The sequence below is a fragment of the Centruroides vittatus genome, unplaced genomic scaffold (genome assembly GCF_030686945.1).
Source record: "Centruroides vittatus isolate TY-2023 unplaced genomic scaffold, ASM3068694v2 contig_1450, whole genome shotgun sequence".
NCBI classification, from domain to species: Eukaryota; Metazoa; Arthropoda; class Arachnida; order Scorpiones; family Buthidae; genus Centruroides; species Centruroides vittatus.
Genome location: NW_027120902.1, coordinates 148100 through 175582, shown reverse-complemented (window position 1 = coordinate 175582; position 27483 = coordinate 148100). Strand labels below are relative to the sequence as shown.

Genomic DNA, 27483 nt, shown 5'->3' with positions numbered 1-27483 from the left:
GCACTTAATTTATTCACTTCCAAGTTTATTTTTAGGTGTATTAAGAGATGTAAACATTGTCTTTGTGTATTTATCATTTAAATTATTATTATTGACAATTCGGCCTTTGAAAATGGCGACGTGTCAGAGAAGTTTCCGTATCGATCGCGGTGCGCATTGTATGCGAAACGAAGTCTTTTTTTTTTTTTTTTTTTTTTCGAATTTATGAAAATAATCGATGGCATTGTCCCACTAATCGCCTCCTTAATAATCGGGTCAAGTGATTCTTAATCGATTTCTCTGAACGAAATTGCTTACGGTTACTAATCGTAGCGCGAGGCTGCACACACGCGACACGTGACTGTTATCACGACGCCAGAAGGCGCACGATACAAGCCAATGGGAGACGTCATAAACGGAGAAGGACCGATGAAAGCATGGTGAACTGCTACGCTGTTCGTCAGCTGTTTTGTCAAACATCTGGAGTAGAGTAAAGTATCTATCATGCACCAAAGCACGTAGCATTAATCTAGCAGACTCTATTCCGCATCGAACATGGCTGCATCCAAAGTTACGAGAGAGAAGCTAAGAAAAACTGGAAATTATCCAAGTAAAGAACCACCTACAAACGGCGAGAGAGAATATCGACTGGAAGATTTTGAATTACTCAAAACAATTGGTAAATTTTAACAATTGATCTTTTGTTTTTTGTTTTTTTTTCCTTTCGTATCTTAATTATTTGGCACAAACAGGTGCCCGTCTTTACAGCTCACGTGACTCGCTAACGGAATAAGTCACGCTTAAAAAACACGTCCCCGTCGTTCTGTAAGACCTAAATTACACAATATGGCCCGTTATTCTAGTTTTCTTTTAGAAGAAATATCAATTTCGCACTTAAACTCTCACGCGTTTGCTCTCTATTTATTTTAGTGTCTTACGATGTACCCGAATTTTACACCAAGTTCAAGGTGAGATTGATTGATTGGCATTCTAAAACACAATCTGTCATCGATATAAAGTAACATAACACTAAAAACGGGAAACTAAAATATAACTGGTTATTTCCGCTTTCGACCCAGCTTGTATTAGGTTATTTTTAAATCGTCGTAGTCTAGCTTTTTCTTTATATATTTTGGCCCAGGAATAAAATTAATATATTGTTGTATCTAATAAAAATATTGACATAACCTTGAACCGGAACAGAATTTATACAAATTGCTTCTTACAAACCGGAGAAATTTCTTAACAGTCTGATGTTTTTATTTTAGAAAATTAATTTGAATTAAAGCCAGGTTCTACTTTTAAAACAATTCACCTGGTTTCCATCGTATGACAAAGAGTTTGGCTGAAGTTCGGGTCATCGTCCTAAGTATTTTACCAATTATAAACAATTGACATAAAAACCTGTCTACTAATAATAACCGTACAGCACATCAATTACTTAATGCGATATTATCAGAGCAAAAAAAAGTGCGGAGTTAAAAGTTGATCGAACTTAAAAGTCTCCTTTTAATATGTAAATAAGTTTTATATATATAGAATAGCAAACACTAAAATTATCTAATTATTCAGACAAATATCAAGGTGTTTTTTTGTAGAAGTAATTAAGGATTTTGGCAATGTTATTCCTAAAGACGTGCCAAAATCCATAAACGGCACTTTGTAGGATTTTTAATAAAACTTTATTATTTTAAAACCAGCATTTATCTACCCAGAAAAATTGGCATGGCATAATGGTATCGAATTGTAACACTGTCAACAATGTGCCAAGTCTAAAGTTGGAATTTTGGCCACGCGTCACGCTACACCATCCAGAATACAGCGGATTCTAAAATAAATTATTAAAATCCCCAGGAAAGATTTTATTTTTACAGATTAAGAACAAAGCTATCATTTTCTAAGCATTTAAAATAAATTATCATTTTTTAATTTCGCCTTTAAGAAACAGGGTTAAAGTCGTTTAACCGGCTTTTAATAATTTATGCCCGTGATGCTAAAATTACTTCGTTTTTTGTGCCGAATTTATTTATCTATGGCCCTCATATCTGTAGTATATCTTGCGTGAAACGAGAAACTATCAATTGTTTACATAGAACGTGAGAAACTCATCTTGACAACGTGCTTTAATAAATCTTCACTCACCGGATTCTGCTTGGCGCGTGATCGGCTGACGTCACAGGGAGGGGTGATAATAGCTTTCGAACAAGGGTAATGTTTAATTTGTATCTCCGATTTAAAACGAGCCAAATGGGACAACGTATGCAATTGATTCTAAGATAATACTGTCACTAACACTACTTAGTTTAAATGTCAGACTAATTCGTAGTGTTAATATTGTTCATAATTTGACGTCAATGTGACGTCGAGTTTATTTTTATATAGATTATTATTTTTAATGTTATTTATAGACTTCCTGTAGATATTTAATTAGAAAAAAATTTTTAAAAATGGAGCATTATTTATTTATTTATTTTTATGCAAATTGCTAGTATTTAAGAGAGGAAATTTAATTTTCAGACACTTCAAAAAATTAAATCAAATGTTTAAAAAAATCTGTTAATTTGCTTGCCAAACGTCCGAAAAGTAATTTTATTAGATTAATTAATTTCTGCAGAATCTTTCAAGACTTTAATGCCATTAAATTATTAGAATTTCTGTAAAGAATCGTTATTATTATTATTATTATATTTAGGATTTATGCATTGAATTAATTCTATTAAATCAAATTTTGTGTTATAAAATTAAAGTAGTAGAAGTGATTCATTTGTTAGAAATTTAACTTACAATATAACTAATTCTAATTTTATCATTTTTGTACTGTTTCAAGTGACTGTTTTTTTTTTTTTTTTTTTTACGTTTTAAATAGAAACTTCCACCCAAAATTTTCAATTCTGCTAATGTGTTAGAATACTTTAAAACTTTTTATTATTATAATTTATTCCAGAATGAATTGTAATTACTGAGATTAATTCTGTTAAAGTAGTTGGTAATAGTAGGATAAATTTCAACATGATTTTTCTTGAAAATTTATAGGAAAAAAAATTTCTATATTTGCCCTAGAATTTATTTTTCCATTAGTTCCGTCGATGTTAGTTGGAAATAGAATCAGATGCGTTCCAAATCACCTTTGTTCAGGGTCAGTTCTGGGTTAGTGGGTCACCAAACTTGTTATCTGTCTACTTTTTACTTTCAAAATAGAATTACTGTCTTTACAATTTGCTATATACACTTAAAACGCAGACGTTTCTTACAGGAAGTTGTTTGGCCTATCACGTCTTTTACAATTAATAAAAGGGAACATAACATTTATTTATCTGTATAATAAACTTGTAATATGTCTCGAAATAAAGATTTAGAGGATATAAAAATAAGGACGATAAGTGGATAAAGTTTTAGAAATTGGAAGCCGGCATTGAGCGTTCTGGAAGGATTGAAGGTTGCTGCATTTATCGATAATATTAATCAATACTAAAGTCTGTTTAGAGAGTGTATTTTCGGGTCTTAACAATTGGAAAATTGTCAAATTTAACGGTTTAAAATTTTATTTATCGTTTTTCTAAAACTAACTTCAATTAACTCTCTTCCATTTATAAAAGGTATTCAAATAATAATAATAAAAATTGAAAAGGGAACAATAAAAATCAGCATAGCCAGTTCGATCGTGTGTGTTGGTTGTTATGACAACGGTCGTCGAACTTTAGGAGAAACTCAACCACTCTTCTCCTTATTGTTGGCTTTTCCATTTGGAAATAGTTTATTCCCATTTAATTTCGATAAACAAAAAAAAAGTTATTGTTTGACTTAGGATATTGTTCTAGAGAATCGAGAAGAGGGGAAAAATCATTAAAACAGTGTATTTATTTTACCGTGTTTTTTTTTTGTATTTGAAACAACTTGGATACAGTAGAAAATGGCATAAACTTGGAAGTTTTGACAATCGGTCTGTTATAGGTTTCTGCAACTAGTCCTTGCCAAAAATTTATTTAAAGTTCTGAGATAGAAAAGCTTTTGTTTCGTCCTGTCTTAACAGATAGATAAATCTTTTTTATGTTTTTAAAATAGGAAAAGAGTTTGGAAAACACACTCGAAAACAAGTTTACCAACCTTTATGTCTACTTTATTAGAATTTAGGTGGGTGATATCGCGTGATTACGTATGATTCCTGGGTCCCACACATCAAAAAAGGATAAAATGTCAAGCAAGCAGATGGTGCGTATCGCGCCCACCTACACGATCTTGATTCGGTTTGAGACTATTTATCAAGGTCAAAAAACATCCATGACTATAATATATAAGAAGGAACAAGGGAATAGAATTGGTACCCCCATTTTGAAAAACGAAACTAATTTAAACAATTTAAACGTATGAAAAAAATCAATTGATTAAACATTATTCGATTCTCGTTAAGTAATTAGTTCTCGGAGTATCAAAGTCTTTTAAATATAAACTTATATAATCATTAAAAGAAAACAAAACGAAATATATCTATAATCTCGATAAGAAATTTAAAAATCGATTCGTCACTTCCTTTATAGTAAACGTCTCTTCCGTTTACCCATGCTATTTTTAATCGAAACTAACTTTGGCAATTCGCCCAAGGATGACATTTTGACAAATCTTTCCACCACCGAAAGTAACGCTATTGACATTACCGACGCATTTATGAATTTGCAAATTGTCCACTTCGTGCCTCTCCACCATGCAAAACTCTTTGTAAATACCGACAAACTTTCTCCAAAAATAAAACTGCAAACCTGCACCGTTCCTAAATTACACTTTTCTTTTTAATAATTCAAATTGCGTTTTTCTTTCTAAATAAAAGGCGCCGAATAAAATATCAGAGGAGGGGAAAAAAACAAACAAAAATTGCTTGAATTTTGTCACAATTTAATGCCATAAAATGTACAGAAGAACGAATTTACGACTGTCACTGACCTCCTATTTTTATTATTGTGTGAAAGTGAGTGCATTGTTGAGTTTCTGTAAATAGTTTCCGCAGGATTTTTATATATTCTTTTGCTTGCCAAGTGTGAAAGATTTGCATTTTCAGCACAAAAATCACGAGTTTCTTTTACGGAGATGTGCAAAAACATAATTAAACTTTATATTATTATTATTTTTTTTTAGGAACCGGTACGTTCGGTCGAGTATGCTTATGTCGCGATAGGCTAAGTGGAGGTTACTGTGCTATGAAAATCCTTGAGATCGCTGACGTCATTAGATTAAAACAAGTGGATCATGTGAAGAGCGAAAAGACCATTTTAATGCAAGCCAAGCATCCTTTCATCATTGACCTGTGAGTAACCCAATTTTAATTTTTTTCTTCTAATTATGAGATTATTTACAATCTGGTTTTTCAGGATGTGGACAACTCACGATGATTATCGTCTATACATGCTCTTTGAATATGTTTGTGGAGGAGAACTTTTTACGTACTTAAGAAACGCGGGGAAATTTAGTAATTCGACTGCATCATTTTACGCTGCAGAGATTATATTAGCTTTACAATATCTCCACGACCATAATGTGGTATACAGAGATTTAAAGCCCGAGAATTTGCTGTTAGATAGAGACGGACATTTGAAAATTACGGATTTCGGTTTTGCAAAGAGGCTCCATGACAGGTTTGTTTCAATTAAAACAGCATATGCTGTATATGAACGCTTCCTTTCCGTTTTAATGATGATATTCTTTCAAGGACATGGACGCTTTGCGGAACGCCGGAATACTTAGCACCAGAGATAATACAGAGCAAGGGACACAATAAAGCAGTCGATTGGTGGGCACTGGGCATTCTTATATACGAAATGCTAACAGGGTTAGATATTTTCCTAATAAAAATAACTAATTATTAACGTTTGAAGATTGATTTTAAATTCTATACACAGTTATCCACCTTTCTTTGATGATACAGCATTTGCTATTTATGAGAAAATATTAGCTGGAAAAATAGAATGGCCTAAACACATAGATCCAGTCGCTAAGTAAGTTTTAGTTTTTATGTATTCTAATAATGTTTACCTTTTACATTATAATTCCATTTTATTACATTTTTATGACAGAGATCTTATCAGAAAGTTATTAGTTAATGACAGAACAAAGAGACTAGGAAGTATGAAGGTAAATAAACTGTTCTGTACAATATGTTTCCACGAATTAACGTTATATAAATGCATTTTAAAGCACTATTTTAAAATATAGAACGAAGCTGAAGATGTAAAGAGGCACAGATGGTTTAAAGGGACTGACTGGGATGATGTTTATTATAAACGTTTAAAGGTATGTTGTAAAATATTTATTTCGTAAATATTTTATGTTTGAGAATGTCTGGTGGTGGGACTGTTTCATTTCTACTCTTTTTTTCTCTTCTCTCTCTGTTCACTGCAGCCTCCTATTGTACCAAAAGTGTGTTTTGATGGTGATACACAAAATTTTGAAGAATATCCAGAAGGAAATAAAGATCGCTCTACATCGTTAAGTGAAGAAGATTTAGAAATATTTAGAAACTTTTAATAAAATAAAAGTTGGACCTTTTACAAACTGAAGATTAAAGTTATGAAAAGGGGAAAGAACAAAACTGCAACTATTGCAAATTTTTTTTTATCTTTTAATTTCTTTCTTTTGTTCAACTGTTACTAAACTGTAGTCAAGAAAGCAGATCAGTTTAGAAAAATATTTATTTTAAATAATTTTTTGTAAACTTGTTCTTTCAGCCTCCAATAATCCCAAGAATTCGTCACGATGGTGACACTCGTTACTTTGATGGATACGTTCAAAGGAAGTTAAAATTAATTTTAGAAAAACCAAGTGAGAGAGATATAGAACAATTTTATGATTTTTAATGAATCTCAAAACTAAAACTTCTTAAAATTTTTCAAATAAATTATGTTTATTTATTCTGTTTTTGATATAGCTTAACCATATAAATTTTCCACTGCCAAGTACAATAAATTTTTAAAATTCCAATTTAAACAGAGCAATGTCTCATTTAAAATAGAATAAATGAAAATTTCACTGGAACATTTTATAAATTTTTTTTGTTTTTTTTTGTCATATCACTTAAATAAAAAAGGGTGAAGACTAGAATTTTGAATTTAAATATGACTGGATATTTTGATAGGACACCAATATGTAAATAGGAAACTGTTTTTGAAAAATAGTAGTTTATGTAAATACTGATAATTTTGCAAATACTAGTCCAATGTAAATGTAGTTTAAATAAATTGTTTCTCTTGCAGATGTGCATTGTTTTCAAAATAAATTTTCAATTTATAGTTTATACAAAACTGTAATAAACAATTCTAAAATAGTAAAATTAAAGCCTTCAAAAACAACTTTTATAAATAGGAAAATAATTTTTTAAATTATATTAATTTGGTAAAATTAGCTGAGATTATCAAAATTTAAACTGTTTTAAAGTTAAAAGTCTCTCATTTAATTGAAGTAGATTAAACTTAATTATAGGGCAATTCTTAACTGCTGGCAATAAAACAAAAATGCAACAGTAATTGTTAAAGAGTATTTAAAATTAGTTATCTTAAAAGTTGTCAGAGTAATTTAAACTATTTAAATTTGGATTTAAAAGTGAATTAATTTTGAGTTTTAATGGTGAAAACATTTTGCATTAATTTGTTTAATCAAGATATTAATTCAAGAGTCCTTTACAATAAGAAATTGGAATGGCTATTCTTATTCACCCCTTTTCTTCATTTGAAAATTTGCATGATAAAATTATAAACTTGATTAATTTAAATGAGAATCTATATTGTAATCTGAGTACTTTTAATATTCTTTATCATATGTTAATTACATAAAAAATTATATTTCTACTAAATATAAATAGCCAAATATATATTTCAAAATAGTAATTTTATATGTATAAAATACAATTTAAATAAACTTTTATTATAAATTAATAAATGTTCATTTATTAAAAGATATTGTCAATTTTTCAAATCTTAATGCAACAAAATCCTTAAAATAAATTTTCAAATTTCTTATTGTTCATCTAACCTCAATAATTTAAATCAATATGTAACTGGTTTAGTTCTTTATTCATTTATAATCTTTCTACTTAATAAAAGCAACAATGATTTAAATAATGAAATGTATAATAAGAGAGAAAATAAATTATAAATTTAAAATTATTATGAACTTAATAATTTAAAATGTGTGAACAAAAATTGCTAAAATAAAATTTTAGTTCTCTTTATATTAATGATTAGGCACTTATTTAGTATTTAAACGTTACTTTATTTCTTTATAAAAAAAATAACTTTATTTACATCAAATATTTCATGAAAAATTTAATAATTTTTTATTTTTCACTTGATATTAAAATATTAATGAATGAACTTGACAAAAACTCACTTTTTTGTGAGTTATTTCTTCAAAAACTGCATATGGTGTGCAATATGATCACTGATAAAAGATGAGATGAAATAGTAACTATGATCATAACCCTGAAATAAAAAAAATTATTTAAGCTTTATATAACAAGTATTCCAAACTTGACCTATTATTTTCACTTTTTTACTAATTAAATTATTTTATTATTATAATATTCATTACTGAAATACAATGAACTGGTAACAAAATTTATTCACTTATCATATTAAAAAAATAAGCTAATTTTATTCAGAAATATAAACTACAAAATTCAGTTATGTTAAATTTCTTGGGGGAAAAAAAATTACTTATAGAAAAATAATATATAAAAATATAACAGAGAATAAACAAATATACTTGAAATCATATTTATCTATGCAAAATTAAAAATTATTTTATGTTTTTTTTAAAAATATTTACGGTAATCAATATAACTAATAATCTCATTCCTGTCTAAATGTTCATCTACAAACTTCAGTTAATACTTCAGGTTTTAATTCACTAATAATTTCATATGGACTCTTCCATCTTATTAAAACAGTATATTCAGCTAATTCTGTACACATTTTACTTCTGAAACAAAAGAAGACACACAAACAAAAGATACAAACAAAAAGATATCTTTTTCTACAAACAAAAGATATCTTTTTCTGACAATTACTTCTACCTTAATACAATTTATGATCAAATAATTCATGATAACTTCTGTTCCGTTCTATTCACCACAGTTTCTATTTCACTACTGATGCTATTTTTTTTTTTATAATTAATAATTCTTCATAACATGTTGTAGCTATGTGATTTAAGAATACTGTACAGATCTGATCAGATGTAATCTTTCTAAAAATTCATTTATATTAAAAATTGTGAGCAAGAGGTTAAGGGGTTGACAGTTTATTTATCTTTGTGTTTTAAACTTATGAAGAAAATATTAATTATATATATATAATAAATATCATTAAATTCTACAAAAGTAGCAGCTCAGTTTTATTTTGATTGATCTAAAATAAATTCTATAATCAATCTATATCTTTATAAAACTTTATATTAAAATTGTTTAATTTATCTACATATAATAATTAAATATATTTAACAATTTAAAATTTTTATCAAATATTGAATATTTGTCATATGAAAAAGCTGTTGTTAAACAATAGTAATAAAAAAATAAATTTTCTAATACTAAGAGAAAATAAATATATTGTAGATTGAATTTAATTGAGAAGTATATAGAAGCAAATGTTGAAAGAAAAAAATCCAAAAGATTTGAAGAAGTTCAAAGTAATTTACATCGAATCCATTCAAAGATTGTTAAAAATTTTTAAATTCAAAAGAAACTTTGTATTCTCCACAAAAAATCTAAAAAAACAAAGATTTCTACAAAATATTATTTTAGATGTTTTATTCAAAAATAAGCAACTTTCAAAATATTTTTGATAATTGTGAATAAATTACCTAAACATGTTATTAATTGCAAATTTAAAAAGTTTATTTTTGTTCTTAATATTTTAAAATTTATTTCACAATGAGACAGCAATAGAACTTCAATATATTAGAATACATTTCTAAATTTTTAGTGATCAACAAAAAATAAAATTGTTGCCTTTATTCTCTTCGATGGTTTATATGTTTATCAACATGCACATTTCTAATGGACATTCAATCCTTTCTCTCTCTCTCTCTCTCTCTCTCTCTTTTTTGTGTTTTACTGATGACATTATGTAATACTTTATCAATAATATTTATTGTTTCAATTCTTCTGATACTTTCTCCTAACTTCATACTTTTTTAATTCTTGCATCATTCCAAACATCTTAACATATGAATATATATTGAAATACTTCAATTGTATCATTAATACTTTGTAATAGCATATTTCTATTGAATATAAAAATTACTGTTCAGTAAAGAATGAGAAGAGATTTCACAGAATGCTCTGAATATGGTATTCTTAGAATCAGCTGGACAATATAATCCATAAATATGTAACAACAACATTAATATGATAATTTAATATAATGTGATAAATTTATAATTACATACTGAATACAAATGAAAGTGATTCAAAAGATGACTATATTAACTCCAAATGACTATAATTGTATAACAGTAACAGATGAAAATAGTATTTATACAATTGACAAATCGAGTTTTACTACAATATATTTTTGTTTATGATACTCAAATTTTAAATCTCTCATAAAACATTAGACAGCATAATTTATTGAGTAGTTATTGTATTTTTATATCACCTCACTAAGAATTTACTTAATTACTTAAAAAACAATTATTTACAAATATAAAGACTAACTACAAGAGCAACAAGTTACATAACTTTCCTGACAAAAAAGTTCAAACCATGCATGATGCTAGCTGCTATGTGATTTTATTAAACTTTTTTATATTATTAATTTTTATAAAATGGCAAAAAGATTAATTTTGAAGGTAGAGATAATTTTTATAAAAAATTATAAATGCTAATAACAAGTAAAATCTTCAGTCCAACCCCACTCGAGATATGACACATGCCCCCCTCTATATCCTCTACATTTAATAGAATCAATCCTATAATACACAAACCTCCTTGCAAAATTTCAGAAATTTTTGACAGAAAGCACAGGAGGTTTAAGCTTCAAAGTAGGTGAACAAAACTGTGCCCCTAATCAAACATCCATACATACAGAAAAAACTCCCAACTTTTTTGCATTTCTTGATGTTTCAATTCTAAAACTAAAAATCTTGAGGGGATTGTTTTTTGACTGACAGCCATGCTTTTCCTCTGTTATATATAAAGGCTGGAAAAGTAAAAATACATTTTTGAAGTCTGTTGAATGTCCATGCACTTCACTGGAACATAATCAACATTAGTGGCATTGACCTTTCTTATAGGCTACTTCCCCATACATATGCAAATTTTAATCTTTATTTTACAAAACAATTATTGTTTAAAAAATGTTTATACTTAAGCACATTTCTACACATTAACTTAAAATCACCAGGATTATTATCATTACACATTTTGTACAACTAATGTAATACAATGCATTTTACAACCAAAACAGAATTTTTGTGGCTTGTGAATATCTTTAAAAACATTTCACATTTTGGATTAGTGGACATAGAAGAACTTGTGACACAACAATTTTGACCACAAACTTCCCATTAACAATTTTTAATTTTATTGATTTTAAAGCTTTTTATCCTTTTATTGTTATAATTTTATAAATGAATAAAAATACAGATTAATATTTTTATTAAGGGTTTATCACACCAATATGTAACTACATATGCAATTTCACAACTTTTTTACTTTTTCCATTGTCCATTATAAAATTAATATACAGTACAACTAATTTTTTTTAGTTCTATATGAGTAGATTTTTATGTTGTGAAAAGAGTTAATATGTTTGCATAAATTGTATGCAAATACATTTCATTGTAATGTTTTTTATTGATTAAAAAATAATATAATTTGTAATTATTTTATTCTACCATTGTTTAATAACAACTGTTTCGATAATGAATAAATAACATGTTAAAGTCTGCTGTTTTTTCTTGGTACCTAAGTTTTTTATATACAATATAAGACTTAGTTTCATTTGGAAGTGAACCTAATTCAATTTTTGCATATTATGTTTTACCTTTTAATATTTATACTCAATTCTGACCTGCTAAAACTTTATATAAATAAAATTGGCCTACACTAATAAATATAAATTGGACAGTCCAACATTAATCTATGGCAATTTTTCCAATTTTGAAAATTATTTATATATTAACTAAGAATTAATAAAATTTTATTATTATAGAATATGTTTGCATTCTTATAACAGTTACATAAAAATTGATCAATTATATTATCTTTTACATGTTTTTGTTATTAGATCAAATTATTATTATTTTTAAATAATAAAGATATTTGTCATTTATTTTGTTATCAAGCACACTTCTAGCTCTGACTTGCTTTCAAATAGTTATTTAATTTAAAATATTATCTTATTGTATTTTTATCTACGATATCAACACACCTTTACTTTTACTAAAAAGTCCCAAATATTTGTATCGATATTTTATGTTTCTCTATATAAAAAATGTCTTTAGTTTCTCTATATCGATAACTTTTTCAATATTAAAATATTGAAAAAGTTATCAATATAGAGAAACTAAAGACATTTTTTATCAATCATATTATAAACAAAAATGCAACAACCAAATTTTTTTTTATTTAGGAGCTCAATTAATATCTTATGACAATCAATACTTCAACAAAATGAAAAAAAAATAATTTTTTCATGAAGTAATGTATTGTTATTGAATTAAATTAATATTGAATTTGTGCATTTAATATTTAAAAACAAAAGAGATAAATAAAAATAAGAGATTAATTAAAAAATCTATTAGTAAATACATTATAAAAATATAAACAATTTGTATGCATTTATAATGTCAATATTGAAATTTAAATTTCTGAAACTAATTGTTGATACAGAATTTTCAATTGTTAAAATTAAAAGTCTTTATTTTTATATAAAAAAATTTTAGTATACAATAAAAGAAAATTCACAAATCTTCAAAAAATGTGTGTGAAATTTGCCTTAATATTCAGTGAAATGTAATAAATGCAAATCTTTCAGTTAACATATATTCTTCAGGGAAAGTTTATACAATGCATTACATATTTAAGGTTAAGAAAAGTTCAAATAAAATCAAAGTTTAAATATACATTAGAAAAATTTATGACAACACATTAATTAAATCTTTACTGTTTATCTATGTCTCTGTAATAATAAAGTTATGTTTGATTTATAACAAATCTTTTTAAATAAGGGCATTTAAAGTTATAACATAATATGAGATTATATACTACAAACAGAAATGCTGGATTTTAATACTGTAACATAAGAAAAACTTAAACTCAATACTTAAAATTAATTATCCTAACATAAAAGTATGTCATCCCAAATATAAAATTGATAATCAAATTAAATTAATTAATAGTAATATTTATAAGTGTGTTGGAGGCTATGCTTTACCTTTACAAAGTTAATATTGTAATGTGTTTTGACATCTTATCACTATTTTTTTTAATCACAAATTCAATATATAATTTTTGAATTTGTGATACTGAATTTAACATTTTAAAGAAGAGTTCATGTTCAAAAAAAAGAAGGAAAAAAAAATTTTGTTTAAGTTGTTCCAAAACTTTATTAGCTTGGTTTCTTTTTTTGAGTTAGCTATTAGTGAAGAAACTCATCTTAAGTGAGTTTTTAATCTTTAGTTAACGATTTAAGGAAATGAATGAAGAGCAATGAATTTAAGTTATTTTTAAAATTTGAATTTCTTAAATTTTTAAAAACAATTGTGTATTATAGTTTTCCTTATGTAAATCTAATAGAATTATAAAATAATTTTTGTTATTTGAAAATGAATAATTGATAAATGGAAAGTCACATCTGTTAAGTTAGTAAATTTAATTTAATGACTATTAGACATGACTATTTCTTTTGAATTTATTTCTTTAATATAATACTTAGCTGAAAGATTAGCCTAGAAAAGTATATGTATCCTTTTTTTTTTTTTTAGTTGAATTTTCAAATTATTATTACAGGTGTGTACCACTTGACCTGTCTTTTATGTGAACCATTGTTATTATAATCTTTATAATGGAACTGAAAAGCCATAGCCACTTCTACCTTTTTAATGATTAGATATTTTTCTGACAAATACTTATCATTGTAACACAATAATAAGTATTCACAATTGAAGAATTGTGTTACATAGAGCCTATGTAGTAGTAGACTATATCATATAGATTTGTCAATTGCTTAACAATATACTTCTCAGAACGTTAAGCAGCACATATCTTTATTATATTTCTAAATATGTATTATGTTAATTTTAAATTTACCTCTTGCATTCTTAATATTACAGGCATTTTACTTTCTGAGCAAGCCTTAACAAAATTTTCAGGTAACAGTTGTTTCAGATTTAAAAATTCATCTTCACTGCCCTGCAAAGAAAAAAATATTGTTTACATTAGTCAATTAAGATTTTTTTTAAATTGAGAAAAGCTAATTTAAAAAAGTCTGGCTTGTAAATTACTGTTTTTATTTTTATTATTTAAACAATTTCAAGTTTTTAACTCAACTTCTGTTTCATAAAATCTACAAAACTTTTCTAGAATAAAATATTGTTTTATAAGCAGTAATTACTTATAAAAGAAAATTCAATAAAGCAAATTTAACTTGTAATAAACAACAAAAGCATATAATTAATTTTATCTAACCCTAGACTCTATCTTAGACTTTTCTAACTTTAATTAAATTATTTAATAATTAAAATTATAGATTGCTACAAAAAATAGATATATTGCTAACTATTTTGATCATTAATTAACTACAAAGCTATTCCGCTTAATAATTTGGTATAAATATTAATAAAACTTAATGATTTTCATTATTTAGAATTTGGTATTAATGAAACTATTAATATTATATATTTGTAAAACCCAATACAACATTGCTGATTATTACGGCTTAATTTAAAGAAATAAATAATTTTAACAAGAAAGCAGTGAGAATATACAAAATGACTATAATTAAAGTACCTCTATTCAGAACAATCTAAAAAATTTATAGTGGCCAAAACTCAATCAAATTTAGATGAAAGCATAATAGTAATACAGAGCACAATTTTTACAGGCATATAGCATATAGTGAGACAAAACATTTCATACTATACATGCAAGTAGTGAAAGTGTAATAGCTCTCTATCTTAATATTCTTTGCTTTATCATCAAAATAACAATAATGCAGCTACCACGTTTTGGAAATCCCAATAACAAACAATTCTAAAGGAATTTACTGATACTGTATGCCTCTAAAGCACAGGTCACCAAACTACGGCCTGCGAGGTCATCTCATCCAGCCCATGGCCACACTGTGCCACAAATGAGCTAAAATATAATCATTTATATGGAAATATCATATGTACAAAAAGAATTTATAAAAATTTCTTTAGTAGACAATACATACAATATGTGTCTTTAAGGAAATATCATAGTTTGTAGATATACTTACTATGTAGAAAAAATTAAAGTAAGTGTAAGTAAAAATGCCAAAATTAGTCTAATCTGATTTTTGCATCTGAGAGTAATATAATTTTTAGGAAAATTGGTGAAATAAAAAATTTGGCGACTTTGGATATTGGAGTGCTTTTTGTGTAAGTACCCGCAATGAAGTTTCTAAGAAAAGCCATTATGAGCTTGCTGCAGCCATCTTGTTTGTGTACTGATAAATAAATATATTGGTTGTCTGTATTTTTTGTGTATTCAGTGTACTGTATTGAACAAAATGGTTATGCAGCTGCACTTGTCATTCTCTCAGTCATGTGGCCCACTGTGAAGAAAGTTTGGTGACCCCTGCTCTAAAGAATGATTATTCGATTTGCTGAGACAAGATGTTTAGGAGTGATCTAGAACAGGGGTGGCCAACTTTTGTGCACATAAGATCTACTTTTTATCGTAAAAATGTGTCGCGATCGACTTGTTGTCATAGGCATAGTCTAAGTGGGGAGGGGAAGTGTGAAATACATACTATGTTTATACACTGTTTCAGTACGAAGTGCACTCACTGCTTGTGAGTCGAGTCATAACTGCATGCAAACAGTTGCGTTCGGTTACAAATATAATACATTAAGTCAAGACATTGCTAGCGATCAACCAAAATTGGCTTGGCGATCGACTTGTTGGCCACCCCTGATCTAGAAGATTCAAACCATCTGTCCATAACAAGCTTCAAATTTTGTTACTGCCATCATGGAGTAATCAATGAACAGTACAGAATGTTTCAGTAATTACATATATAAACAGGTGCCAAGGAAGTTGAATAAGCATGACACAAGTATTTAGATCTTATCTGGACTTTAGTGGATAAGAACTAAAACTGTTGCATTCCAGCAATGTGCAAATTCTAGTGATATTTTCTATGATATTTCTTGTTCAAACATAAGTGGATGATATGTGGCCATTGAAGATTTTGTAGAGTTATAATTCACAATTTTTTACCTGAATGAAACTGTTAATAGGCTACATTTTGGATAAGGAAATGTCTCATCTAATCAATAAATCTCATTTACCAAAAGTTATTATGATGTAGATTTACAGAATCTTTATCATTGATCTGTTCTTTTTCTAAAAAAAAATGATAAACTGGACCTTTCCAGTTAAGAATGCAACTGTGTTGGTTTGATTATGTTTATACAATAAATATTTAAATATGAAGTAATACTTATTATTATTTCCTAATTAGTATAACATCTGTAATAACATTTCACTCCCATTTCTATGTATGGTCATCTTGTTCACAAACTCTTAAATCTCTGTGACTTACAGTTAGTTTATAGGAACATCTCCAAAGATAATCTTGCAACCGAATAACACAATCATACTGCTTGTGATAAAAGTCATTTTAGATTAGTTACATTAGTTACTATTCAGCACACTTTATTTGGGAGATTTTAGAATTGATAACAAACTGAGCAGTTTGTTACAACTACTACTAATTTTAGCTCTACTGTATGATATATTTGAATCAGTGACAATAAAATTTAATGATCTCATTTTATCTTTAGATTTATGGTTTACTTGTTTTACAATTGTATTTGCAGTGATCATACTATTGATGTTTGTTCTTCAACTGCAATGCCAACTATCTCTAGTAGTTACTTTTACAACTATTTTTTTTTTCCTAATATAAATTGTTTTTGCATATTCTGAAGAGTATTCCTACTAAGTTTGGTTTTGTTTTATTCATTAGATTTCTCTGTCACAGTTAAAATATTCCTATTCAGAATTATGTACAATCTTCTATATTTGATGATATCCCAGATACATTGAGATAAATTTTCAATTTCACAGTAATACACAGAGAATTACATCAGGTTTGATGTTGTAAAAAAAAGTTTAATGACAACATTAATTCAAACATTCTAACTACATATGTAATATATATAGTTAGAATGTTTGAATTAATGTTGTCATTAAACTTTTTTTATTCATTTACATTCATCATAAAAAATTAAAAATTTGATATAGAAAGACTGTAACAAAGTAACTAAATTCAGATATAATTTAGATAAAATAGTTATATGAAAAAATCTTTTATGCATTAAGTATCTACTGTAAATGCCAGAATTTTCAAGCTATAATTTGACAAAATATTTTAAATTAAATTAATTTGGTTTAAAGCTAATAATTATTAAAAATTCAACCTAAGTTTATATATATGTAAAATAAAAGATTATATATAGTCTGTCTATATATATATAATTTGATGAGAACTTTGTAATTATACACAAGCAATTATTTATTATGACATCATCACAATGCTGGGGCTCTGGGCTGCAATTTTTAATCATATTTTTAATTTATTTAATTTAAAATATGTTCTCCATCTCAAATTAGTAGTGGCTTGTCCCTGTACATCATACTTTTCCTTTAACAATAGTCATGCTGGTCATCTAACATCTTTCAGGGAAAAATTTTTGAATTGAAATAACATGACTTCTGGTTTGCTTCAAAAGTTCATATATATAGTTAATTGGAGCCTCCTGCCCTAAGGTTTCCATATCTGGTCTTGCCTTTCATCTATCTAATTCTATTCTTGAGATTAAGGAAAGATAGACAGACGATGGATGATAGTGAGAATTTATAGTCTACCTGTTCCTTCATTTTTACATAAAAAGCTTGTAAAAATGAAGGAACAGGTAATTCAAGAAGTTGATGAGATGGGTCCTTTTAACTCTCTCCATATGTGAGTACTAAAAAGATAAAAATAAATCTTTTCATGTCCACCAAAGGTCTAGTTAGGCCAAAACAGAGATGGTTGATTGATGTGAGATGTGGCTTGTCATATCTGGGTCAACTCATCCATGCAAGTTTTAGAGTATAATCTATATTTGAACCCCAGTTCTCCAGAGGATAGACAATTTTAATATAATTTTTTGCCATTTAAATCAAAATAGTTGTTGATTTTGGAGGCTTAAGTATGCTTAAAATTTTTCCTATTTAAATTAATAGTAATTGCATTTTTACTTTGTGAGAATTCACTTTAAATTTTCAGGAATGCATTACTCATTAGGCTAGAAGAAGAAAAGTGTAATTGAAAAGTTAGGTAACAACTCATTTGATCTGTTTTAAAAAATGCTCATAGATGTTAATGTAGTGATTATATAGTCTTCTACAAAGCCATTACAAAAATTTCAACTGTATTAATTTTAAAGATATTCCTGTGTTTAAAAACATAAGTTATGTAACATATTTACATATTGCACATCTAAAAACAAAACACTGAACTTTTCCAATTTTTCTTTGAATTTCATAGACCTTACATCATGCAATAAATACATAAGAGTAAATATAATATTTTTTTTTTATAAACTGACAGACTGCTCCAGGCAGCTCAAACTTTAGCTATGCAACTGTTGTAGTGTGATAAGTCCTCATTAATAGCCAGTTTGGTAGTTATATAGAAGAGAAAATATATTTTTACAATGCTGTATCCACATTATTGTTACTAGAATGTAATGCAATATTATGCCAAAAAGTGGCACTAAGAAAACACACCAAAATATAGAACTTGGTTGCCAAAAGTATGGGATGTCTGTATTGAACATATTACTAGTGACTAATAAATAGTCTAGAAGGTATAGGATGTATTGAATTGTTTCTATGTAAAAGATATAAATGCAACACAAAAGCTTTGATGCAATTTTTTCAAAAGCATTAGCATTTAACAAATAGTTTTCAAATGCAGCATAAATCATTGTGTCATATTTTATTCGTTTTATCATTAGTTTGTATTAAACAGTGCTGGTTTGAAAGTAACTTGCACCTGAAGCCAAACCAAAAAATTGATTTTGCCTTAGGTGTAAGATATTTTAGAGTTACCTTCAATTATCTTTGATTACTATAAACTAATGATAAGTGATAAACCCTTCTTCCACAATGATTGCCAATAGAACATACTTGTAGCTGTGGAACTCTTGTATGAACTATTTATAAACAGATTTAAAGTACTTTTAAGATACTTTATTGTATTCGGCTTATCGTTTTTATTTATTTTTCTCCTTCTGAACATTTTTGACCACCCATTCTACCACCCTTCTCAGTTTACTGATTGAAGTAATTGCCTCATCACCTCACCCCTCAGACCAGTACTGACAAGGGGAGGGCACGACCTGGGAAATTCACTTTGGGATGAGACTTGGTATATAGGTAGTACTCCTTTAGGATGTTCAATCCTCAAAACAAGAAAGTGCAATGGCCAGCCAATTTTAAGAAAAAGGCCTTTAAAAATTCGAGCTCAGCTTATGTACTAATAAGTTTTGCTAGGTCAGCAGCTGCTGAGCAGCTCAGTCGACATCGTTCTTGGCTACCGCCAAGTCGTTCAGGGTTCAAATCTCGGTCTCGATTAGTATTTTTTTTTCTTTCTAAAAATTTTTTAAAATAAGTATTTTGAATATATATAAATATTAAAATTTTATTATAATAAATAATTTCATTTAAAAAAATGTTTAACACATATTACATGTCATTTTAATTATAATAATACAAAATAATTAATAATAATAGTTATAAATAATTAGTTATGAAACAACAGTTTTCATTTATTATTCTATTGTATCAAATTTTTCGAAGGTTACTACTCTTATTAATTCTCACCACTTAAAAATAAAAAGTATAAAACATGTCTTTTATATTCATCCTTTACTTCCATTTTAACAAAAATAAACAACTAAAATGTTTCCAATTCCAACAGTATTATATAAATGAGATCCAATTTAACACTTCAGTGTGAAAAGTATCACATTAGACTGACATTTTCAACAGCAAAACAAGATTTTTCTCAAGGTCATAAAAATAAGCATGGACTTATGGACTAACCTGATATTTGGAGTGTCAGTTTACTTTTGGATTTCGAAGAGATAATAGTGTTCCGTAATATATCACACTATAATACAAATAGTTTCAATATTTTACAGTAAAATGTCTGTGAATGAAGATACTATCAGTTTACCAATAGTTGATGATTATGATTATTAATTATTTTGTATTATTATAATTAAAATGACATGTAATATGTGTTAAACATTTTTTAAATGAAATTATTTATTATAATAAAATTTTAATATTTATATATATTCAAAATACTTATTTAAAAAAATTTTTAGAAAGAAAAAAAAAAAAAAACTAATCGAGACCGAGATCTGAACCCTGAACGACTTGGCAGTAGCCAAGAACGATGTCGACTGAGCTGCTCAGCAACTGCTGACCTAGCGAAACTTATTAGTACATAAGCTGAGCTCAAATTTTTAAAGACCTTTTTCTTAAAATTGGCTGGCCATTGCGCTTTCTTGTTTTGAGGATTGAACATCTTAAAGGAGTACTACCTATATACAAAGTCTCATCCCAAAGTAAATTTCCCAGGTCGTGCCCTCCCCTTGTGAGACTAATAGCAAATTGAAATTTTTATATTGCAAAATTTCCAATAAAAACAAAATATTTTGTGTGTTTTGTTAACTTAACAATGTATACAAAGTAACAAAAGATGTAAGAATATTATAAATTTTTTAATTTACTAATCTCATCTACTGTATATATGGTGTATCATTGTATGTATTCTTTAGATGCTATATTTTCTCAATTTCAGGATTTATTCTTTTAATAATAAACCTTTTCAAGCATTTAAATATAATTTGTTAATTTTCAATTATGACTCTATAAATGTAAAATTAATTAAAAAGGATAATTAACTCTCTTTAATTATGAAATTTTAATTAAAAAAATTAAATCTTGATTAATCATGATGAAAAATTAATAGATGGAAAAATAAAAATTCTAATATTAAAAACAGTACCTGATCAATTAATATCGTAAGTGGAGGTCCATTATATTTTTTCACCAAATGAGTAGCATCCCAATTTTTCCATGATTCTGTATTTTCACCAAGATATGCAGTGAAAGCCTTTTTACCCCAATCTGCTTCCACAGGATTACAAATAGGAGACAAAGCAGAAACACTGCAATATTTTCCAGGATTTTTCAATGCACATATCAGTGCACCATGTCCACCCATGCTATATTAGAAATACATAATTTAATTAACATTACTACTGGATTATATTTAAAATTTGGTAAAGATCTATAGTTTTCAAATATTATTATACCTATGACCAAATATTGACTGTTTATCTTGAATAACAGGAAAATTTTTAATAATAATATCTGGTAACTGAAAATAATTTTAAAAAATTAGAATTTGACAAAATATACTATAATAATATTAAAGTCCAAAATTACTTCTTCTGTCACATAGGAATACATCTTATAATGATTTTTCCATTTATCTTCAGTAGCATTTACATAAAAACCAGCACCTGTTCCTAAATCCCAGGAATCATCTTCCCCTTCAATATTACAACCACCTAAAAAATATATAAATGTATTTTTTTATTATTTAATTAAATCCTTCATATTGAGTTTGACATTATATAATTGAAAGATATGAAAATAGATATCATTAACTACTTTAAGTAAGTTATAATAAAAATATTAGATAAAAAGTATAGTTGTTAGAAATTAATTTCTAACAACTATTTTTCCATTATTTAATCCATCTTAAATCAAAGTTTAATTTATTATGGCTCACTATATAATGATTTTCCAAAGTTGTAAATGTGCATATCAATTGTAATATTTTTAAACTCATCAAACCATCATAACAAACATTCAGTTTCCATTATTTTTCACTATGTATATAATAAGTGATAATTATGAATTTTCAGAATTTACAATCATATTTGAAACTAGTATTTGAAAAATATACTTACGAGGGCTTGTATCTGGTCCAACAATAATCACTCCATGTTCTGCAGCATAACGCTGTGCTCCAGCTTTCTGTATAAAATTTTGTTCTGTGCATGTTAAGCCTATTAAAAAACATATTCAGTCTAAGATAATGTAGTAATTATTAAGTTATTTGATATTACATTTTATGATACATAGTATAATATGAAATTAGTTGTTTAAAATGAACTGAAGAATATAATTAGAAAAAATAAAATAAAGAAAATGAAAAGTAATAACGTTATAATATCTTTAGATATTCAAATAAGCATTTTTAAGTGAGTAAAATATTTTATATATAATGAATAAAATATATAATAATAGAGAATGCAAACATAAGATTAATGTAAAAAGATTATTATTATGTTGGGTTAAGTGAGATATACTCGGTTAACACCGGTGGCTGTGTACTATGCCGGACCAAAGTCAAGGCATTTATTATTATTATTATTCATATAAATTGCTTTTTTCTAAGATTAATAAAAGTTCAATAATTTAAATTTTTTAACTTAAGTAGACTTAAACATTAGATTTATCTGAAGACCTTTTATTTTAATAAAACTGATAAATTAATTTTTTAAGTTATATAAATGTGGTAAGATAATTTATAACATGAAATTTTTTGATAATCTGTATGTGTGCATATTGAGATCTCTAATTAAATTTAGCATAATCTGATAAAAATTTAGCCCCATAAACATAGAACAAAGGAGAAACAATGTCAAAGTAAAAGTAATTTTTATATTACGAAGTTCCTTAAATAGATAACAAAAATGTTTTTAATTTTTGTAACAAATGTGTAACAATCTTATAGCATTGTTTAGTGGATAATTAACTGATCAACATTTAAAATCATTAATTTTTTTGTTCTTTTATTTAAGAAAAAGCTGCTTGTTTTTTTATAAATTCATAGTCAGTGATGAGTTCAGAATCTGTGTCCAATATCTATTCAGATTAAAAGAAACTTATTGTAATTTTATTTTAAATTTTGAAATAAATTAATAATGTTTTTAATCTAAATGTATGTGAAACAAAATTATTATTTGTAGTGTCCAACATCACTAGGGCAGATTAAGATGATCCACTTAAATTTATTCAAATAGAGGTACAAGAGACATCAAAGATTTATAGATACATGAGAATTTCAAACAGTAACAGCAAATTTACAATTTCTTCATGAAATAACTATTCCAGGCATTTCAAACTCTCACACAGGGAAGATATATTCTTAGAGAAGGTATTGACACTGCTTAACAGATGGCATGGTGTACTTAACTGAAAAGAAAGCATAAACAAAATGACAGTGCCTTTAGCTGCTTGCACCATAGAGAAGCAGCAGCAAGCAATCATCAGATTTTTGTGGTTGGAGGGTGTGAAACTTCATGAAATTCATAGAAAAACACTACAATAGTATGGAGATACCTGCATTGGTGAGAGAAAAATGTATGAATGGGTAAATGTGTTTAAAAACAAGCAATTTTCAATCCATGATGAGCAATGCTTCAGTCATCCCAGCATGGCTGTCACTGATGAGACAGTGAGTTGCACTGATGTCATTATTTGTGAAAACAGGAGCATTTCTTTAGAAGGTCTGGCTAGGAAATTGGACATCAGTATTGATTCTGCACATACTATTGTCATGAAGGTTTTCAAGTATCTCAAGTTGTGTGCACAGTAGATGCCTAGGATGTTGACTTATGAACACAAGATGAAACATGTTCAGATTTCTACTTCTTTGGTGAAGTCTTACATCATTCCCCATACAGCTCTGATCTTGCTCCCTCTGATTATCATGTGTTTGGACTTCTAAAAGGTGCTTTGAGAGGATGACGATTTGGAAATGATGACAAAGTGAAAGAAGCAATGATTCCTAGCTGAATGCACAACCAGAAACATTTTTTTTTTTTTGATGGAATAAAGAAGCTAGTGGAATGGTGTAAGAAGTGTATTGAAATGGAGATGATTATGTAGAAAAATGACATAGCATTTGTATCTCTAATTGAATTATTTATTTCAAAATATTTAATTTACTGTTACTTTTTGAAATGTCTACGTAATTTAAAAGTTAAATCTTCTCTGTTCTAAATCTGAAGTTTAGAACAGAGAAGATTCAAACCAATTTGGAAGATTCATCTGTCAAGTTTTAAGTAAAATTTTTGTTTGTCCCTTTGATAAAAAGTGGTTGCTGGAATTATGAAGTTTAATTGGTATAAGTATTATAATCAGAATTCAATTGATGTACTACATTAGTATTTACACAATTTTTATACTATATATTTAAAAATTAATAAAATAAAATATTATCTTATTAGACCTTTCACATAAATGAAATTTCTATCATCTCTATGATATACAAGTTATATATTTTATCCATAAAACAATCTCAAACAAAAACTTTTCTAACCTGATAACCAATATAAGACAGGAACCTTGTTATCTTCTGCTTGTGGAGGAATATATATAGAAAAATTCATTTTACATTTTAATATTTCACTAAAATGAGAGTAAATTCTTTGATAACCTCCAAAACACCGAAAACTAGATATTCTACTTATTTCTGGCAACATTTTCCTATTAAGATTAAAAGTATAAAATATAATTTAGAATATAAATAACTATTTTTCAAAATAAGTTTACAAATTTTTTTATAAATGATAAACATATTAATTAAATTTTTTCCAATTACACAAAAAGAAAAATATAACTTTTTTTTAAATACATTCTCATTATTATTAGATGTAAATTATTTAATTTACACACAGCACACAGAATAATACTATTTTTAAACAACCAAATCCAAATAATTTCTTATAAATCAATTATAAAGAATGAAAATTGTTTCAGTAAGATTCCTTAGTGAGAGCTGATGCCTATTTTAAACTTTTATTATTTTAAATATACATATTTTGAAAAAATTTAATCTCTTAAATATTCTCAAAAAATAATATGAAGTATAGTAACTGACAATGATAAATACAATGTACATTCTGTGATGGCAATTTATCATGAAGTGACTACATTAAATATCTTATAACAAATATTTATCCAGTAATTCAAAGTAATCAAATCTGACTGTTTATGCATATACATATACATATACATAAAACCAATACAATATACATATACATAAAAATATGCATATCAATAGTATTTACAAATACCACATTATCATTATTAAGTTTAATGTTCAATGATTATTCACTTTTATTATTGTTTGCAATTTAATTGAATTTATATTTTCTTATAAATAAATCATATAAATAAAATATTAAAGATGGTAGTAACTATTATATTTTCTTATTCAGGAAATATAGGATGTATCTGTTTTGTATCATCATTAATACTTAATAAACAAAATGGCCAGGTCAATAATAAATATAAAAATATTCACAAATTAGAAGAAACACAAGTTGACTTTTTATTTGAGGCTACTCATCTGCCTCAATATGCAAAAATGTTCTAATAAGATAATTATTATTGTCCTGGCCATTTTGTTTATTAATTAACTAGCTGATAAGCCCGGCATTGCTCGGGCAATAGCGAAGATTAAGATTATTACATTATAGCCAATCTTACCCGTTTTCACAGAATGCAAGAATTAGGTCCCCCTGTTTTCAGACTAATTAGAGAATTTTTAGATGGGTCTAAAAATATGTTCGATTTCCCACAAAAACACAAAAAACTGCATCTGAGCATGTAAATCTTCCATGTCGCTTTCTCTTAACACTTTCATTGTTAAGGAATACACTTCTTTCATCCCCACATGGTATCCTACTAAAACACATTAAAAATAAAAAGTTGCATCTAAAATAGTATAGTAGAAGCCAAGTTCTTCATGGTAAGCCTTAATCCTGTCCCTCTCCCCCGCGGGAGGGGGAATTTCGAAAAATCCCATCTTAGTGTACATTCTTGTGATGTACCCTAACTGCGTACCAAATTTCAACTTTCAACTCCGAACTGTTTGGGCTCTGCACTCATCATCATCATCAACCCATCTCAATTTTATATATATATATTTTTTTTTGTCATGATTGTGCTACAACTTAGAAATTTTTTTAAAAACAGTTTTTGCATATTGAGGCAGACGAGTAGCCTCAAATAAAAAAGTTGACTGCATGTAAAGACTATTGTGTTCCTTAGATGTTGAAGAACAACAAGATATGAAGACATTTGTTTCTTCTAATCTGTAAATATTTTGATATCATTAATACTATTTTAAGATAGTTTTAAACACATGAAAACTTGTTTCCCACAAAAATGTATTAAATACAAATTTTGAAGCATTTAATAGTTATGTTGTAAATTCATATATAGTATATATTTCAAAGTAAACTCAAGAATGGGATTTTATTTCAAAACAGAGTATTTGTTATTTAATTTACTTATCTCTTTTACCTAATTTTTAAGCAAGAATATTTAAAATTATACATAAAAAACAATTGGATATTATTGAATAAATAATGTGAGATATGTTTTTAAAATTTGGTTACAATAACTTCGACTGAGTCATTCAAAGCTTTTGATACATTATTCAACAGTAAACCTACTCATTGAAGACAAATTTATATATGAGGTATACAGGCTGGAGGTATAATCAATAATTTCCTGGATAGTATGGAAAAGAAAGTGAATTTAAGTTTTATTTAAACACACCCCACTTTACAATAATCCTCCTTGGCTTTAATGCACTTTTGGCATCTTTTGTATAACTGCTGGAAGTATTCCAGAAGGCATTTTTCAGGATCCATCAAAAGTGCTGTTGTCAAAGCCTCAATTTCATCTAAACTGCCAAATCACTTATAATGAAGCACCCCTTTGAGATAAGAAAAGTATTGTAGGATGAAATATAACTGTGCAATGTTTGGCTAGCTCCTGCTAGACAAGGTCAGACCAATGTGCTGAGGCATTATTGTGCAGCAATATCCAATGTTTTGCAGTCCATATCTCAAGACATTTTCATCCTATGGCCTCGTGCAGAGGCACTAGATCTACAAATACATAAAGACACTAAAAACACTTTAAATTTGATTGCTTGGATTGTGTAATCAAAACAAACTTTTTCAGCCTGACTGATAAGCATTCATCAGGTTATAGAATGAAATTTAAATGGAGAATTTTTATCATGATGGAAAAAATTTAAATTTGTTTGAAAAATGGAGAAGAGAATACAGATAACTGACATATGCAGGGTGTTTATAAACACCACAGTA

At 27.1% G+C, this 27483-nt stretch overlaps 2 protein-coding genes across 3 annotated transcripts in view; one reads left to right on the top strand and one right to left on the bottom strand.

Moving 5' to 3' along the window:
* The window catches only part of LOC136968345 (S-formylglutathione hydrolase), a 41166-nt gene that overhangs the window by 13021 nt on the left and 662 nt on the right, over positions 1–27483 (bottom strand). The window contains exons 2-8 of the mRNA XM_067262348.1: positions 24678–24844; positions 22258–22356; positions 21728–21852; positions 21595–21659; positions 21285–21504; positions 14276–14377; positions 8350–8441 (exon numbers count right to left, since the gene is read on the bottom strand). Coding sequence (XP_067118449.1) covers positions 8361–8441; positions 14276–14377; positions 21285–21504; positions 21595–21659; positions 21728–21852; positions 22258–22356; positions 24678–24840 — 855 coding nt within the window. The 5' untranslated portion in view covers positions 24841–24844 and the 3' untranslated portion in view covers positions 8350–8360. The remainder of the gene's footprint in view (positions 1–8349; positions 8442–14275; positions 14378–21284; positions 21505–21594; positions 21660–21727; positions 21853–22257; positions 22357–24677; positions 24845–27483) is intronic.
* On the top strand, positions 369–7216 carry Pka-C3 (Protein kinase, cAMP-dependent, catalytic subunit 3). Of its 2 annotated transcripts, none has more exons than XM_067262344.1 (8): positions 369–658; positions 5107–5275; positions 5340–5603; positions 5678–5797; positions 5868–5963; positions 6042–6099; positions 6181–6258; positions 6693–7216. In XM_067262344.1, the coding sequence occupies exons 1-8, from the start codon at positions 535–537 to the stop codon at positions 6819–6821; spliced, it is 1038 nt and encodes a 345-aa protein (XP_067118445.1). In that variant the 5' UTR covers positions 369–534; the 3' UTR covers positions 6822–7216. The 2 variants fall into 2 exon arrangements, with proteins under 2 accessions (XP_067118445.1, XP_067118446.1); XM_067262345.1 differs by having other exon boundaries at positions 370–658; positions 6367–7216.